At 49.2% G+C, this 18,738-nt stretch overlaps 1 protein-coding gene across 1 annotated transcript in view; it reads right to left on the bottom strand.

Moving 5' to 3' along the window:
- Positions 1-18,732, bottom strand: part of TBC1D10A (TBC1 domain family, member 10A) — a 30,716-nt gene extending 11,984 nt beyond the window's left edge. The window contains exon 1 of the mRNA XM_008571363.1: positions 18,486-18,732. Within this exon, the coding sequence (XP_008569585.1) occupies positions 18,486-18,694 (209 nt within the window). The 5' untranslated portion in view covers positions 18,695-18,732. The remainder of the gene's footprint in view (positions 1-18,485) is intronic.
- Between the last annotated feature and the right edge of the window lie 6 nt (positions 18,733-18,738).

Here is an 18,738-nt window from a genome sequence, read left to right as displayed (position 1 = left end):
AGAAGCAAAGGCCCTGGCTTCAGCCCAGCCACTAGCCTGGTTGGACCCCACTTCCCTTGCCCTTCATCCTGCCATTCCCTTTTGGGCCACTAACTCATGAATGACCTGTTGCAGATGAAAGGGAACACTGCCCCCCTCCCTGGAAGGCAGAGGCCAGAGAGACACCAGGTTCAAGTGCCTACTCTCCCAATGTGTCATGGGGCCAGGAGTCACTGTGCCTCTCTGGAGCAGAGGACGAGTGTCTGCATCTGTGTACCAAAGCAATGCATTCTTGTGCTGGGTCTGTCTCAGAAAATAAACCTCTTTAGAGGGCCTTTGTGCAAGTTGCAGTGTTGGATGCAAAAACTAGTCAAACAAGTACAGAAATAACATACTCACCTCTTCACTCAAGCCAAACTAGTTACTCAGAGTTTCCCCAATTACGCTTTGGCCTTTTCTTACCTCTCAACCTTCACTCATGCCAGTCCCTTTGCCGGAATGTTCCCCAAGTTGTCTCCACCTATTAAAACCCTACACATACTTCAAAGCCCATCAGACACCACCTTTTGTATTCTTGCAACATCTACTGACTGAGCAGCTATCACAACTGTGCTGGCATTGTTCTAGAGTAAGAGCAGGCTGTGGGGATGTGTTCCTGTGACTAGAACAATGTCCCGATTCTCCTGGAGCTGATGTTCTGGTGGGCCCTGAATGTGGGGAAAACCCCTCAGCATTGAAACCCACCACAGGCAGCAGACCAGCACCAAAGCAGGCAGAGGTGGGCTGGGGCACAAATCCCTAGCTTAGCCAGAGGGTAAATCAATTGAGTGAGCTTCCTGCAAGGAGCAGGTCTCCAGGAATTCATAAGTTCACATCACTCTGAGGAGCAAAGAGAAGAAGCAGATCAACATCTGTAGGCTAGGCTTTCTATACATGATTTCTCATTTAGCCTGCAGAGCAATATTGGTAAAAAATACATATAGGTGTGTGTGTACATATGTATGTGTGTATGTGTGTGTGTGTTGCATCTCTCCACATATACACACTCTTTTCTTAAAGTTATTTTAAAGTGGTGGATTGGAGGGGGGTTTTTTTTGTTTATTTTTTAAAGATGACTGGTAAGGGGATCTTAATCCTTGACTTGGTGTTGTCAACACCACGCTCACCCAGTGAGCTAACCATTCATCCCTATATGGAATCCGAACCCGTGGCCTTGGTGTTATCAGCACCACACTCTCCCAAGTGAGCCCTGGGCCGGCTCTGGTTTGCAGATTTTTTACATTTCTTTCTTGTGCTTCTGGTGGGTTCTTCTTTTTTTTTTTTTTTCCAATTAAAAAAAGTACTTGACAGTATTAAAAAAATAAAATATTAGACTGGTTGGTTAGTTCAGGTGGTTAGAGCATGGTGCTTATAACACCAAGGGTCTAGGGTTCCATCAGGTACTGGCCAGCCGCAAAAAAAAAAAGAATCTGTATCTATATAGAGATATGGATATAGATATAGATATAGATATATTAATGACAATTGAGGAAACAGAGGCTCAGAGAGATAAGATACCCAGGGAGGGTATCTTGCTCAGAGTCAATCAGCAAAAACAGCAAATCAGTGGAAAAACCCGAAGTCAAATCCAAGTCAGATTCTAGCCATGAGCCAGCACTCAGTCTTGCCTGACCTCCCAGAAAGCACAGGGTGGAGGCACTCAGGGCAGCCAGCTCAGAGGAGGCTCCCAGGAACAGGACACAGTGAGGCTGGGGCTTGGCCCAGCCCTCCAGTCTTTGATTCTCTCTCTGCTGGAAGGAAATGTGCTGCTATGACTTTTACTGGTTGGAAGAACAGAGGGAGGTGCCCTGGCAGAGCTGAGGTCTCTCAGACCCAAAAGGGCAGGTTCTCTTTTTCAGTGCACTTGATCTGGGGAACTGCCTAGGCTTTGGAGCTGAACAGCTGAGGAGAGACTACAGCCTGGGGCAAACCAAGCCCCCTCAACACACTGACGTGTCACCTCTCCCCCGTCCCCCCCTCCCAACTGCTGCCTCTTTCACCACATAAGAGGCAGAACTAGGGCACAAGGACACTCCCTTCCCTTCTTTCCCTGATAAGAGAAAAGCAGGGACCAAGCCTTTAGGTCAGGTAATTTACAAAGGGACCCACCTCTCCAGGCAACACTCAAACACCCAGGAAGCAGAAACCAAGGGCCCACACATCCCAGGCCATGACACATTTCACCACCCACAATGCACTCATTTATGCAGCAAGGCAGGGTATGGGCCTTCTAGTTAACTAAACGGAAGGGTGCCCACACTGAGTCAACAGGAATTTATGTATGAAGATAATATCTGATCCAATCCCCCCGTTGAGCAGATGAGGAAACTGAGGCTCACAGAGGGCAAGGCTTTCACCTGAGACGACCAGTTTCCAAAGAATTCCCATGTGATTAAATACATGCTCATTTGTTTGCCTTTGTGCAGCATGGTGAAAAAGAAAATAAATAAATACATGTCCATTTGACACCTCAACACTAGGGTCTGGCTTTATTGATAAAACCCGACTGCAGGACCTCAGAGATACCCACTCTCCCAACTGAAGATACACAGAGAAACACATTAAGTTGAGAGTTCTTTTAACTTATGCCAGATAACAGCTTTGGCAGTTTCAGAGCCCCAACATCAAACCTCACACTGGAATTTCAATAGGTCATAAAACAAGTGACCATATTTCCTGTATTCTAAGACACCATGGATTTTAAGCTACATCACTGATTTAGCAAGATCTCAGAAACAAACAAAAAACCCTACTCCTTTTTAAAAAATTTTCTTATTAGCATATTCACTGTTATAAAACATACTTATTCTTTATGCCCCTTATCTGATCTCTCTCTCTTTCCCCTACTACTTTAAATGTACTTGTCAATTGAAAGATCCATTTTGATTTTTCAAACCTAAAACTGGAGAAAATTTCAGGAAATATGGTCATTTGAATGGCTCTCCTTCAACTGCAGAGGACTTTAATCTACCTCAGGATGGTGAAAAGGATAACACTGGAGTCCGGCTGTACCCACCACTCAGCATACCACACGCTTTATAACTGCAGCTAGACATCTCTTTCTGCACAGGATGTGTTCCTGAAAAATTGTAGGCTATTCATTTTTTACAAATCAGAAGTTTCACTTATCCTTCAATTGAGTCATTCAGGATCTCAGAAAGCACCTGATCCAACTGCTGTCTGAGACAGGAATCCCTTCTACACAATTCTCAGCCCCTCTCATAGCAAGCACATACATGCTCATCCCTTGTCATCCTCTTGTCTGTCTCTACCTGGAATGCCCTTCCTTCTACCCTCTCCAAGTCACAGTAACCCTTCAGCCCCAATATAACATTAAACACCACAACTATAATCCCTGAACAAAAACAAAACAAAACAAAAAAACAAACAACAAAAAACCCACAACTACAACAATAATAATAGCATCAGCAACAGTAGTGACCATATGTACGTTGTTTACTACTTACCAATTTCTTAATGCTTTACATACATCTATCACATGTACATTTCATAATATCCCTACCATAATATTATTCTCCTCATTTTACAGTAGAATCTAAGACTAAGTAAGGTTAAGTGTCTTATTTAGGACCGTGTACGTTGTTTTTTTTTTTTTTTTTTTTTTAAGATTACCCTTGACTTGATGCTGTCAGCACCACGCTCTCCCAAGTGAGCTAACCGGCCATCCCTACATAGGGATCCGAACCCGTGGCCTTGGTGTTATTAGCACCACACTCTCCCAAGTGAGCCACGGGCTGGCCCTAGGACCATGTAGTTTAAGTGGCAGAGCTGGGACTCAAACTCAGGCCTGTCTGACTCCACAACCCATGCTCTTGACCCTTGCACTACACTCTTCTGCCTCCAGAGGCCAAACCTTCAGCCTCCACACAGCCTGCAGGCCTGCCTGCCCTGATCTCATTAACTGTCCTCCAACCTAAAGACCTTCACTCTGGCTTAGAACATCATTTCTCACACATTTCAAACTGAGAGCCACAGTAAGAAATATATTTTAGAAGGACTTTATACACATACAACTGAAATACACATTTTATGAAACAAGTTGCTCTTACACGTACTAATAACGCACTCTGATATTTTCAGTTGAATTTTATATTATTCTATTTTACTTATTTATTATTTTAATTCTGGTCACCATCCCCTGAAACTGATTTCAGCACCAATTCACGAATGGGTCAAAACATGAAGTTTGAAGTGAGCACTTCATTACAACTTGCTTATATGGCTCAGCGTGGTTCCCCACTAACTGGAGGTCTGGAACTTCTGTAACTCCCACCACATACCTCACAGGTTCTCAACAGGTACCTGCCTCCATGACATCATTACTTTCGTCTGCACTGCATTCAGGGGCTGCAAGCCACTTCCTACAGCAATTCTGTTCCTCTAATAGTGCAGTGAGGTGGAGCCCTCATAGATTAATTACTATTTCCATTTGGCCCATGAGAGACTGGACCTGATCAGAGAGGTTGTATGACTTGGGCAAACTGACAAAACTAGTAAGTGGCTGAATCAAGGCTTCCCCTCTGCCACAGTGACTCGTGTGCAGCTTCTGACTTCCCTGGGGAAGGATGTGTGGAAATCAAACCATTCTCCAGTTGCCACTGTGTGGCTCGATCTCTGGCCCCCAAATCCCTGGAGACAGTCTGACCCCCTCCTCTAGAGTTTGCCCCAGTGAGAGGCCTGCCCATACCTAGTAATGCTTGGTGAGGCCAATATGCTGGATGGGCATAGCTTGTAAGCACAACGTCAGTTGGAGATGGTAAGCCTCGGCAATCTCCCGTTTGCTAAGGAGACAAAGATGGCGCCTAATCACAGATCATGTCAGGCTCCCTGGTTGAGCTAGGCTTCGCCGTGCTGTGCCATGTCATGGACAAAGGTGGCAGTGACACTCTGCTGACCCCATTCTCTGCAGGCTCCTCATTCCCTAGCCTTCTCCTGAAACCCAGAAGCTAGAGGCTTTCAAAAGCTCAGAGGGACAAGCCCAGTTCCCAAGGCTACTGAGACGAAAGGCTAGGCCTCTCTCTACCCTTTTCCTTCCAGACATCTGCTTTCTACCAAACCAGATCTCAGCCCCTCCAGCTTGGTAGACTTAGCAGGGGTGGTGACTATGCTTATGTCCCCTTTATATTATGGTGGAAGATAAACTTGCTCCCAAGGAGCCAAACTACCCCCTCCCCCCGCCCACCTCCAAACCTCACTCACCAAACCGGCCCAAACGAAAAAAAGCACAACCGAACTAGAAAGTTTGCCATCATAGACCACAGGATAGATCCTCCCCATCTAACCCATTGGGAAGGTCAAGTGAGGCATGAAGGAGAATAAACAGAGTGGGGACTTTGAAGCCAACCAACCTAGGTATCTATTCCAGTTCCTCCATCTACTACCTGGGAGACCACAGGCAAAACACTAGACCTCCTAAGCCTCAACTTCCTCATCCTTAAGTGCGACCATAATGCACACCTCACGTATATGGGGCTGCAATGAGGAATAAATGTGTACAAGGGCTCAGCCTGGCAGGTGAGCAGCAAATGGTAGCTATTAGGTGGCTGGTAGTTGCAGTTCACCAAGCACTTTCACATCCCTTTCTCATCTGACTGGTCCCCATGCACAGCCCTTTGAAGTAGGCAGGGCAGGATTGTTCCTGTTTTACCCATGAAGCAATTGTGGCCCCCAGAGATTACGTAGTTTGCTCAGTGACACACAACTATAACTCCCAGCCTCTGACCCCAGCTCTACTACTTTACAGCTGTGTAAAACGAGGCAAGCTGCTCCACTCCCCTTGTCTATAACATGGGGGCAATGCCACCTCCTCAGAGAGCAGTGGTAGAATAAAGTGACGGATAAGAGCTGACATATTTTAAGCACTGCCCGTGTACTAGCTCTGCCAAGGACTGCAGAGGCACACAATTCCCCAAGGAGGTAGCTTTCATTATCTCCACTTAATAGAAGAACACTAAGATTCAGTACAGTTGAGTAAACTGCCCAAGGTTACACAGCTTGGAATTGGAAGCTGCCACTTGAGCATAATTTATGCAATACATATAAAGCATCCCACACATGACAGGGTCTCAATCCCTGTCACATTCCCTTCCCTTTTCTTCACCATCTCCTCAGAGAGCAATGGTAAAGGTGACTTCTGTGCTGAGAAGGGCAGGAGTGAATAACATGAAAGTGGCCTCTCACATTTGGGTCTCCAGGACAGTGAGGAGGCAGTGGGAGGAAGTCCCACCAAAGTGTGGAAAATCGGGGAGTGGATGTACAGAGACAGCACAGTCAATCACAGATCCAGAGATGAGGGTGGAGGAGTTTCCCTCTTCCACACAGAGCTCGAAAGAGAAGTGAGGATAAACAAAAGGCTGACCTACTTTGCAGGCTGAGTAACAACCTCTGGAGTTCATTACCCTAAGAGGTGGGAATGCCTGAAAAGTATAAATAGCTTTTAGACCAGTTCTATAAGAAGTGATGATGGAAAACCAGAGTCTGAGAGAGGGTAGGTTGGTGGTGTGCAAATGGCTGGTTGACAGGACTGGGAGGCTTGTGAGATCACCCAGTGAGTCCACCCCCTCCCCAGACAGCCAGGGGGGCCTGTGGCCGTGAGGATAGTATTCTGCGCAGGGCCACGCTGTGAGTTGTGTGGAAAAGGAAGATGGTCTGCAGCAGCCTGGCACTCCCTCTCACGACCAGGCCACTCCACCTTGGAGCTGGCTGGAAGTGTCCAGGATCCCTATATGGGTGAGAGAGTCTGGCTTGCTTTACTCTCCCTCACTCCCAGTGCAGGCCAGTTCTGGGCCTGCCTCTCTTTCCCATGAGGAATTCCCTGGCTCTGCTCCTTCCAGCCCTGGGTCAGTGCACAATGGTAAACAGGTTTCTCTCCACCCTTCACTGGCCTTGGTGCCCTGGGCCTCTGCCCAGCTCTCCACTCTGCTTAGCTCTACCTTGCTTACTGTGAGAAGGAAGAAATAGTTCCTTTAAGCACCAGTCTTGCTGGCTAGAAAAAGCAAGCAGTCCCCCTCCTCCAGCCCATTCAGCAAGGGAAGAGCACAGACCACAGCAGAACCCCCCAGAGCAGCTCTTCCTGACAACTGCAGAAAGGTATGGAGACTATTTGTAATAGAAGACATCCCTTTCCCAAACCCAACACCTACCATGCAGAGTGGTACTTGAAGTTCCCTGCTAGTGACAGGGTTCTTGGATCACAATCTCACCAAAGGTACCCAGGAGCCACCCTGACTCATGTATGCCCCCTCACCCATCCTTACCAAATTACTTGATCTTATTGATAGATCTTACCAAAATGAGTCCTGACTCACTGTTCATATAAGGCTCCTCCTCTGCCCAGACTCTTTCATGGCTCCCTACTACCCTCTTGGTCCAACAGAAGGCTCAGGCTCTGGCTTTCAGGCCCCCCTGTTCCCTGCACATCCCTCCTTTCTCCCCTAGTCCTATCCCTAGTCATCCCTTCCCAAACCTGCCCTCCCACCAACTCTAATTCAGTGCCACTCATCTTGGGAGGCCTTGTTCAGAACTCCCTCTCATCTCTACAAAGCCTTTCCTCTAACTATTCCAGGGACAGAGCACAATCAGCACCTCATTTTATTCCACACACATCTCTCTAGATCCTCTGTTCCAGTCCCTGAATCTACAAAGACAAATAAAATGCAGTCCTGTCCTTGAGGTCAATCTGGCAAAGGACACATGAATAGGTAAATAATCAGTATACATAGAAGTGCTATCACAGAAGCGTGTAAGAGGTGCTAGGAGACTGCAATACGTCCCCAGGATGAGGGCAGGGGATGTTCAGGGAAAGCTTTAAAGGGGAGCTGACTTTTGAATTGGGATTTGAAGGGTGACAGGAAGTGGCCAGGCTGAGAAAGGGGAAAGGACACACCAGGCAGAAGGTCCAGTATGTGCAAGTTCGAGTTAATAGGAAAGGGCAAGGCTTTTTGGGGGAATGTAAGCAGTCCAGTAAAGCGGGTACAGTTTCTCTACCCAACTGTCCACTCTGCTGAGGCATCATTCCCTGAGAAGGTGTGCTCCTAGAGGCAGGGGCTCTGACAGTCTCATTCTCTACAGTGTGTCCCGGGCCTAGAACAGTGCCTGGTACCTAGCTGGCCCTCAATAAATGTGTATTGACCAATTCAATAGCTCTGTGAAAGCAGACACAAAGTTTCCTCAGGAGTGAGGTGGAAATATTGTCCTCTACCTTGAGATCAGGTGGGTAAAGAGCCTGATAAAGGGCACTCCCTCTCTGGCCCAATACCAGCTCTAGATCTTCCTTGAAGGCCAGCATAGGGTTGAGCACAGATCTGCTTAGCAACAGCCTTTTACAACATTACAATTCAATAACATTCAATTAACTTAATTGAATATCTGTTACAACAGTTAGCAGGCATTTGCTATGCAGCAGACACTGCGCTCAACACTTAACTTAAATTATTTCATTTAATCCTGACAACAGGCCCATGAAGATAGGTCCTCTAATTATCAACCTTCTTTTGCAGATGAGGAAAATCAGGTTTTCAGCAAGCTAGTACCTGGCTAAGGTCCACTGCAAGCAGGAGATGTCACTGGGAAGTGAATCCAGGCTCTGCTCTTCTCTTACTCTCACTTAACTCTAGCACTGAGTGCTGTCCATGAGGCTGGGTGCACATAAGCTTTGCTGCAGGGGAGCTTGGAGATCAGTGGACTAAGAGTCACAAACTGCATGATGCTGGGCAAGTCACTCTACCTCTTTGGGATTTGGTTTCTGCCTCTGTAAAATGGGGATTATGATAATGACAACACCTCACAGAATTAAATGAGGTGGTTTAGGTGGAAGTCTGGTCTACCATACAGGCTCCTCTGTGAAATGGCATTATCATGACTATGATGGGAGGATGGAGCAGATCACTCAGAGGCAGGACAGGAAGCCCAGGATGAAAGTCTACAAGGAACACAGAAGTCAGGTGGTGGTAATTATGAAACAAACTCAGACTCCTTCCCTAAGTGACTGACACTACCCAGGAGGGCAGAGGCCCCAGGCAGCGCTATGGTTGCATGCTTTGAGTTGAATCTTTCTGCAGGCCCACCTCTGCTCTCACTTCTGCTTTATTTTCACAGGCCAAGGAGACGGAAGATCAGGCCCTCAGAGTCAGGGTCACCTGAGGGACCTGCTCCAAGTGACTCAGTGAGGAAGTGATGGGGCGATTCCCAACCTGCCCTGGCAGGCCAGAAAGCTCCAGACCACAAACTGAGTGGGACTGGCTCCTACTGTACCCCCAAGTCCCTGATGTGGGGGAAGCATGTGAGGGAAGCCAGATGTTCACACCCATGCTGCCTTGCTCCCTTACCTAAGGGCCTAAAGTGAGATCTTAGAAGGTAATTCACACTCAAATTATGAGAGCCACCAAGTTCCATGGAGCCCTTACCTTGTGGCAGACACTGTGCTAAGTGCTTTACCAGTATCATCTCCCTTGATCCTCGTAATACCGCCCCCCTCCCCAGAAGCTACCACTGGCACCTCATTTACAGATTCAGAGAGGTCACATGCCTGGAAAGTGACAGAGCCAGGATTCAACAGATCTGCTGTTGTCTTGTACCCGGGCTCTCCCAAGCCCAAGTTTAGGTTTTCTTTTCTTGTGAAGCCAAGGTGGAGAGGGAAGGGAAAGAAGCTACATCCTCTAAAAGTGGCTGCCTGGGAAGGATCGCTTCTGGACACAGCATCCAGAGCCCGGAGTGCACTGAGGAGAAACAAGAGTTCTCCACATTTATGCTCCCTCACTGGGCCCTTCACAATCCAGCTGCTCCTGTCTTGTCTTGGGGTACTCATGAGGGGCTGTGTATGGGACAGGAGTTGTGCTGTCCATCATAACAACTCAGCAACAAAAACAATCCAAGGGGGCTGGCCAGTTAGCTCAGTTGGTTAGAGCATGGTGTTATAACACCCAGGTCAAGGGTTCAGATCCCTTACCAGCCAACTGCAAAACAAAACAAAACAAAACAAAACATAAACCTGAGAAGCCTGTTAGAAGTGCAGACACTTGAAGTCCTAAGACTGGGGCAGGGAGGGGAGAAGAGGCCACATGTAGCTAGAAGCTTTGGCAAGATGGAAAATTGGAAAGGAGGAGTCCTGGGTTCTAGGCCCAGATCCATCACTTGCTCAGCCTTGGTTTTCCTTGTCTGTGAACAGGGTAAAATAACACTTACCCTACCAATTTCCCATTACTTCTATAAGGGTTACTGCAAGGCAATGGGAATTGAAAGCACTTTGCAGACTAAAGTGCTAGACAAATCAAAGCATCCTTTGATTTGATTACGTCCCCAAAGACATGAGGGCCACTGGTCCTGCACACAAAGAGAGGTCCTCTTACAAGAGGAACAGAGCATGCTGGAAGCACTGGCTTCTGTGGCATGTGCTATATGACCCCTTGCATGTGTGGTACCACTTACTTCTCAAAGCAATTTTCATATACTCCAACATCAGTCTCAGAATGTTAGAAATAGACATTGTCCCATTAAAACTGCCTTGTTTTACACGTGGGGGCAACTGAGGTTTAGAATATTAAACTACTTTCTCAAGGTCACACAACTGGTTAATGACTCAGTGAGGCCCAGGATTCGGGTCTCATAATCCCTGTTCAGCAGTCTTTGTTTACGCTATGCTCCTAATCCAGTTATCTTGTTTGATCCTCACAATCCTTTGTACACAGCCACACCTGGAACTACTTGTTTAATGTCTGAATTCCCTACTAGGCTGTAAGTCCTGTGAGGGCAGGACCAGGTCTATATCCTAAGCCTAGCAGAGGGCTGCACACATAGTAGTGCTGGAGGAAAAACAGGGAGCATTAGCTCCATGGTTGGGTGAAGAGATGTGCCTAAGTCACAAACTGCAAAGGTCAGTGATAAAGCCAGCACCAGCACCCTAGCCCCTGTGCCTGTTCAGAGGCTGGCCACATGCTGGCCTAAATTCACATTTCCAGCCAGAATCTCTCACCTCCAAGAGCTGCTGGTAGAGCCCCTAAGCACAGAGGAATTTGCTTTCTTGTAGGTGCTAGACTTATTTCCACCTGTCCCAGCAGAGGCACCAGCTCCAAGAATAGAATAAAGACCTCAGGTGAGGTCAAGCCAGCTCTCAGCTGCCATCTGCCTCCTGGTCAATTTATGCTGCACCCAAAGGCTCAAACCTACACACCCAACTGTCATGCCACCCTAAGGCAGGTTTTCCAAGCCTTCAGTCTTCACTCCTTTCCCCTTGGAGAGGAGCCTGGCTCTCCTTGCAGCCTTCCTTGCCATCCAACATGTTTACCAGGCAGAGCCCACACAACTCAGAACCACTCCTTCCCCAACCCGGTCAGCTAACCCACTCTACTGCTGGAAGGAGAGAACCTCTTGATGTGCCCTGGGCATGCCAGCCATGCCAGGCACCTTGGGGAGCCCAGGGCTGTGATAAAGCAAAGTCAGCAGCAGCCCACTGCCCACTTCAGAGGAAGGCCACAGCTGGCCTTGCCTTCCTGGAGCCAGAAGGCCCTGGGCTCTGGGAGAGGTCAGTCCACTTCAGGTTGCCTGGAGGCTTTCCATATCCCCATCAGTCCACACAGCCAGTTACAAACCAAGCCCTAATGACTTACCAGTCTCTTCATCCTCATAGCTCCAGACCTCTACCAGGCTTAACCAGAGCCCTTTTGGGCTGTCCTGGATTCTCCCAACAGGTCTCATTGCCTGCAGTTAGGTTCCTCCTTATGCCATCTTCCACACCAGATCCAGACTAACCTTTACAAAATACAGCCTGACATTCAAGGCTAGACTGGGTCTGCCCAATCTACTTTCCTAGCCTACCCTTGCTTCATGTCATTGTCCTGCTTCCCACTCTTCTTGTCACCTCTGCTCTAGGCACACTACGTTTCTCAAACTGCTGGCTTTTGGAGGGAATTTGCACAGGGGTCCCTTCCCATCCAATGGAATGCCCTTTTTTGCCCCTTCTGAGGCCTGGATCAAATGCCACTTCTTTCTTAGAATCCTGTAGGTGAAGCTGGCTGCTTCTTGCTATATATTTGCAGAGCAACCATGCACCTTAATTACAGCCTTTATCACTCAACATTGTAAAGATTTGTTTGTGGTTATATTTTCCAACCAGTCTGTGAACCTCTTGAGGGCAAAAAGACAGACATCTTGTTCAGTTCTGTATCCCTTGTCCCAATCACAGGGTCTGGCAGAGTGGGCGCTCAATAAATGTTTGGTAAATAAGCTCACTGCTAAGATGGATAAGCTGGCAAAAGTAAGCCTTGGCTTGCTCTCCCAGGCTGCTGAGTCTGCTACCTACTACTCTACCTGAAGAGGAGCAAAGAGCTAAGCTGGGACAGCTTCTGAGGAGCTGGACGGGGCATGGAATGAAGTAGGGTGGGTGGAAGTAAGAGAGACAGGGAAGGGAAAGATGGGAAAGAGAAAGCCAACGTTGGCAACTGCCCTGAAATCCTGGATAGGGGACTTCTAAGCAGGTTAAGCAACAGGAGTGTTGGTTTGCCAGTGGGGTGGCCAGGACAGTTTTCCCCCTGCCAGAGAAGGTCCCTAGGCCCAGGATGGCAGCAGATTTATCAGGCACAGACTAATCAGCTAAAGGTCTCCTCCCCCTCCAGTGTGCTGCCTGCAGGATAAAGAAAGTGATCAGCTAGGGTACTGACAAGAGGTATATGATGGCAGGGCTCTGCTCTGGTGGGCAATACATCCTGGGCCTGGAGGCTCAACTGGCTTGACAGTGAGGGAGAGAATGGGCAATGCCATGTAGCTGGAGGAGCACTGGGTGGAGAGATGGGAGACCTGGGATCCTTCTCTGTTCTGGCTTGACTGTTAACTACCTGCAAGTGATCTCAAGCTTCTGATTCCTCACTTACCTAACCTACAAAGAAATGCTTCTTCCAAAAGGCACAGACTGGATCAAAGTCAGATGGTCATTATGCAACATTCTGGAGTCAAGACCAATGCAGTATGGACTCTGACCTATAGGAAGGCTATGCCAGGACTGATCTGGCCAAGCTTCCAGGGCGTCTCCAAGGATCTTCCTCCCTGGACCTTTCTCCTACTTGGATGGCCATGAATTTTAATGGTACTGAGACTTGCCTTACCTTCCACACTAGGATGGGGAGGAAGCCAGGTTCCTGCTAACTCCTGCCCTGGGTGTGAGGACCTTAGGAACTAATGAGCACCTGGCCGCTTGTCTGTTGCCACCTTAGCGGACTTAGTCACTGGATTCAGCGTCAAGAAACAGGTTCTAGTCCCAGTTCTGCCATTTACCAGCTGGCAAACCTTGGGCCCTTTCTTCTCAGGTCTTCTGTGTGCTCATCTACAGAATGGGGATAACCACCCTCTTAGGAGAAGTGAGGGGTCACTGGGTTAGGGTTCATTCCTGCCCACTGTGGGTGGGCCTCACTGACACTCTTCATCACAGCCAGAGACGGGAAGCAGAAAATGAAAAGACAGGACCACTGGCTACTCCAGTGTTTAAAGGGGGAAGAACACTCACTGAACACCTACTCTGTGCTAGCCTCTTTTCAAACTTCAGTTCATTTAAACCTCATAACAATCCTGCAAAGTCAGTATTATCATAACCATTTTGCAGATGAGAAACTGAGGCTCAAAGAAATGAAGCAACATGTCCAAGGTCACAGACAGCCAGGCTCCAGAGCTTGTGTGAGGAGGGAGGACAGAGCACCTTCTTTCCCCCACCTCCATGTAAGCAGATTGGGTGGCTGGACCAGAGCCAGGCCTCACTACCCCTCTGGAGCTCCTGTTTCAGACCCAGATACTGGAGGACAAAACATCAAGCAGGCCCCACCGCCTTATCTCTTTCCCACAGCCTAGGGTTTCCTAGCAGGCAGACACACAGGTACCTTCCCAGGTTAGCAACTGGTGTGCTGGCCCCTTCCTTTACCAAGTCAGGTCTTGTCTGTGTTCCTAGAATACCCACAGGGCCACCAAACCGGATTTTCCTTTGAAACTAAGAGAAGGAACGGAGGAGAGAAAATGGGAGGGCCTGTGGTCTAGAGTCACAGACCAGGGCCCCATATGTGTAGCTGCCTCCTTCCAGATGGGCCACCCAGGCACCACACCATTGCCAGCCCCATGCTCTCCTGGGATCAGGAAAAGTGGATGCTTTGAACTTAGAAACTAGAGAGGTGGTGGCAAGTCAGGGAGGCAGGCTCTGACCTGCCAGGAGGGCCCTGGCCTTACCCCAACAAAAACTGGCACAGCTCAAACTACATGGATGCCAATTAAGCCAGTTCTATGATTTCCAGAGTCGTAAGGCTGCCATAGTTGGCTAGTAGTGCAAGGTCCAGGGAACAGGGTAACTGAAGAAGGCAACACTGCTGTTCCAGATGTTTCTCCCTGGGCCCAGCTCAGATCTCTCATTCCCCTAACAGGAAGCCAACGCCCACGGGATTTCACAGAGCATAGCTCCTCACCTCATCTGGCCTACAGACTGAGCAGACTTAGGCTGGGTGGGAAATTCCAGCTTCAGGGGGCCAGTCCTGACAATCACACGGGAAAAAAAGAACAAGCCCAGGGACCCACCTTTCTCACGCCTTCTCTCTCAGTCCAGGAGACCTGGTATACAACTTGTATCCTCCTTTCTCCTCGTGACCACCTCCTCTGTGCTGCAGAAGGGACACCAAACATTTCTAACCCAAGATGATAGAAATGGTTGACATCACTTCTCCCACCCTTCCCTGCTGAGATCACTTCTTTCCCTCATCTGGTCTTTCCTGGGCTTCAAAGTCCAGCTTATTCTCCAGCTAAGCCAGAACTAATGCTACCAGCAACTCTGTCTGTGCCTACACCACCCACTGGGTCACTGCTGGCTAACTACTTTCTTGCCTGTACTGCTCAAGAACAGGCAGGCACCACCTCAGTCCTCCCCAAAGGTTCCCTGCAGAATAGGCTCAAAAGACAGATAAGGTGAAGAAGTGGAAAGGCATAGGACTGGGAATGAGGAATTCTGGGTTTAATTCCCAGCTTTGCTCCTAATAGACTGAAGAGGGGAGGCTAATCACTTAATCTCAGGCCTCCATTTACCTATCTGTATGATGATGGCCAACTCTAAGGTCACTTTCTGTTTTCTGACTTGGAACGTCTATCAGTAAATCATTCAGTAAATAAATATTAGTTGAGCATGTACACCACTGCAGGCCTGAGGAGAAAAAGGTGACTAAGCCTGGTCCCAATCCTGAACCTGATCAGTCTAATGAACTGCTAATGACAACACACTCTTACCCTTCTGGGCTATCCCTGTTAGCCTCCTACACTGCTGGGAGAGTCAGAAGTGCTGAGCTAAGCCAGGGAAGGTGAGGGTAGGCAAGTTCCTGCTAGTAACCTTCTGTTCCACCTGTTTGACACCTGATTTCCTGCTGGGGCCACAGGCCATATTTACGGATGGTGAAGGCAGTGGAAACGGTCCTGACCTGAGAGTCAGAAACCCTAGCTTCAAGTCCTAGTTCTGCCACTGATATGCTAGTTATCTTTAGCAAGTTACTCTCTTCTCTGGGCCTCAATTTCTTCATGTGTATAATAAATAAGGGCTAAGCTGGTCAATCTCTTAAGATCCCTTCCAGCTCAAAAGGTCTATGATTTTATGATCTACTCATGTCAGGTACCTAACAACCACCTGAGATCTCTGATCTGCTTTCCTTCCATACCCCTAGTCCCCAGCAATTACCAAAACTGACCTTTTTGAGGAAACTTTTGGCCCACGCTGGCTGAAATGGACCTTTAATCTTGAGCAAGAGTCCCTTCCATCTCTACTGCAACCATCAGTGCTAATGTTTCACTTCTCTGTGACAGCACATGGACTCCTAGCCCTCAACCATGACACTGTGTTCAGGGCAGTTACCCTGAAACTTCCCATAACTTCTCCTCTTATGGCTTTGGGCAGAGACTTACTCTTGGCTTTTTTGGAACCACAAGATAAACAAAGCAGGGAACATCCAAGCTTTCAGATACCAGAGATTTTAGGTTTACCGATAGGCTCAAGAAAGTGGGAGGGTGAGAGGAGTGGTTCTGGGATCCTACAGACCCTAGTGATGTAGAGGGCATCTGCAGAGCCACATCCTGGGTTTGTGGTTGAGGGGTGGGGAAGACAGATGTCTGGCTGCCTGGTTGAGGACTACAGCCAAAGGGAGGTGCTCCCACTAGGGCCTCCCTCTGCCCACAAATACCAGAGGTTTGCCCTCATTTTTCTCCTCAATTCTCAGACCCTTAGATGGAAAAGAAAGGAAACTAACATTTTCTGGGCCACTATTTGTGCTAGGCACCTCCACATACCAGATCTCATTTTATCCCCACGGTAATGTTGAAAATAGGTGTTATTTTTGCCCTTTACAATGAATAAACAGGCTCAGAGATTCAGGATCTTGCCCAAGGTCACACAGACAGCAAGTGTGATTCCAAAGTCCAGCCTTTTCCCACTATAGCACACTGCTCTCTACACTCTGAGGTAAACTGCCTGATAAGATTGTAGTAGAAATTCTCATGCCCTAGAATTTGCCAACAAATCTGAGCTCTTCCTTCCAAGACCCCACAAATGCAACTGGGAACTACTTTCCCAGTTCTTAAAACCCCACCCATCTCTGGGCCCTGATCCCTGGTGACTGCTCCCCAGTACAAAAACACACCCTAACTCCACTTTGGGTTCCCACAAGTAATCACTTGGAAACTGTGACAAAGCATTAAATCAGGGTGAGGAATTAGAATCAGGGGTGCTCTCTCAGTCCTGGACTGGACTAGGCTTAGCCTGCTGTGAGCAACTGGGGAGGGGCTGGAGGAGACAGAGGGTAGGAACTCCCCTTAGGGGAAGGGCCTAGATTTTTCCGAGGCAGAAGGAGGCCTGCTGAATAAAAGGCTTTGGGGCTGGGGAAAATCCTGGAAGTGACCTTTATGGGGCTGCTTGTGTGGGGTAGGGTTCTTAGATAGTCAAGTTACCTCCATAAGTCATGAGAGAGGCTGGGGGAGCCTTGCGCAGTCATGACTGGTCAAAGAAAAGGAGGAAAAACAGCCTCTAGAATAGGGGCATGACTGGGCCCCATGGGCCCCCACTGGTGATTGTGAGGGGCTATCTCTGTTGAATGGGAGGCACATCAGAAGGGAGGCTTGTCGGTTCTATGCACAGCACTGGTATCCTGTGATAGGACAGCTGGGATGGGAGTGGAGCCTAGAGTCCATTTTTCCAGCCCATACATTGATCTCTGTGAAGATTAGGCTCAGGGGGTCCTGTGTGGCAGTGTGGCTGCCCAGCTTGCACAGCTTGGAGGGAGGGGCTACTCCACTGCCTCACATTTCTCCGCCTGCCAGCTGGGTGCCTGGGTGCTCTAGGGTGGGGCATCTGGGTGTGCTATATAAGCAGGGACCCTGCTGTCTCCCTGCCTGCCCCCACCCAGATCTGTGTTTTGGGAGGAGGTACATGTTCCCACAGCACACACAGAGTCTGCCTGCTGGCTTGTGTGGCTGTTGCAGCTGACAGTCTGTTCTGGAGGTGAGGCACTGTCACTCTGTAGGTACTGGGAAGGGAGCATCTGCCCACCAGTTGCCAGTGACAATGGAGAAAGGTGCCTTTGAGGGGGGAGGAGAACACTCTCTGACCCTCCCATGAGGGTAAAGAACTGTCTGTTCCAGGATGGGACTTTCTGTGAGGGAGCTGACCCTCACATCCAGATGTCTGGGTGTCAGTTCATCCAGAGATCTGTGTGCTTTCAGGTAAGGATCAGTCTGTCCTGGAATAGGGTGGAGGTGGGGCAGTCAGTCCTTTTGAAGTCTGCTTAAGATCTCCTGGTGTGGGGGTGATGAGACAAGGGCATCTATGAGGGAGAGAGGGAGAGATGGAGAATATCTTTCTGTTGGGTGGGGGAGCGCCAGTCATCTGTGAGCCTGTCAGGGGGGTGGCAAAGTCAATCAGCCCTAAGGCCAGGGTGGCAGCTGTGGTTTTGGGAAAAATGTCTGTTTGGGCCGGCCTGTGGCTCACTCGGGAGAGTGCGGTGCTGATAACACCAAGGCCACGGGTTCGGATCCTATATAGGGATGGCTGGTTAGCTCACTGGGTGAGCGTGGTGCTGACAACACCAAGTCAAGGGTTAAGATCCCCTTACCGGTCATCTTTTTTTTAAAAAAAAAAAAAAGGAAAAATGTCTGTTCTGTCCCACAGTTGAGAGGAGGGCAACAGTCCATCCTTGGGGGGGAGAGGACGGGTCAGTTTGGCTGCGGGGTGGGGGTAGGGGAGAGGAGGTGTTGGCCTGTCTCTAGGTCGGAAGTAGGATGGGGGCGGGTCTGTGGGGCAATGGGGGAAGTGGGGGTGGGGCAGAAGAGGGAAGGGGTCGGTTGTCCCTGGTTGGGAGTGAGACATGTCGGTCGGTCCTCAGGGGGATTTTGTCCAAGTCCAGGCCCCACCCGCGCGAGTCCCGCGCCCGGTCTCGAGCCCCGGCGACACTCACGCGCCCTCGGCGTCCTGTGAGCCCACGATGAAGCCGAACTTGTCGATGCGGCGCTCCGTGAAGCCGTTGGCTTCCGAGTCAGAGCCTAGAGAGCTGAGCTCGTCGGCAGCTGTGGCGTCGGGGCCCTGAGCCAGGCTCTCTCGGGTCCCCGACAGGCTCCCTCCGGCCGCGGGCGCGCGCGGCCCATTCTCTCCGCTGCTCTTCGCCATCCCGGCCGCGCCCGCCGCCTGAGCCCCAGCGGCCACCTCAGCCG

The sequence above is a fragment of the Galeopterus variegatus genome, unplaced genomic scaffold (genome assembly GCF_000696425.1).
Source record: "Galeopterus variegatus unplaced genomic scaffold, G_variegatus-3.0.2 Scaffold684, whole genome shotgun sequence".
Classification (NCBI taxonomy): Eukaryota; Metazoa; Chordata; class Mammalia; order Dermoptera; family Cynocephalidae; genus Galeopterus; species Galeopterus variegatus.
The sequence above is the reverse complement of the archived record's forward strand: the minus strand, read 5'-3'. Positions and strand labels throughout refer to the sequence as shown.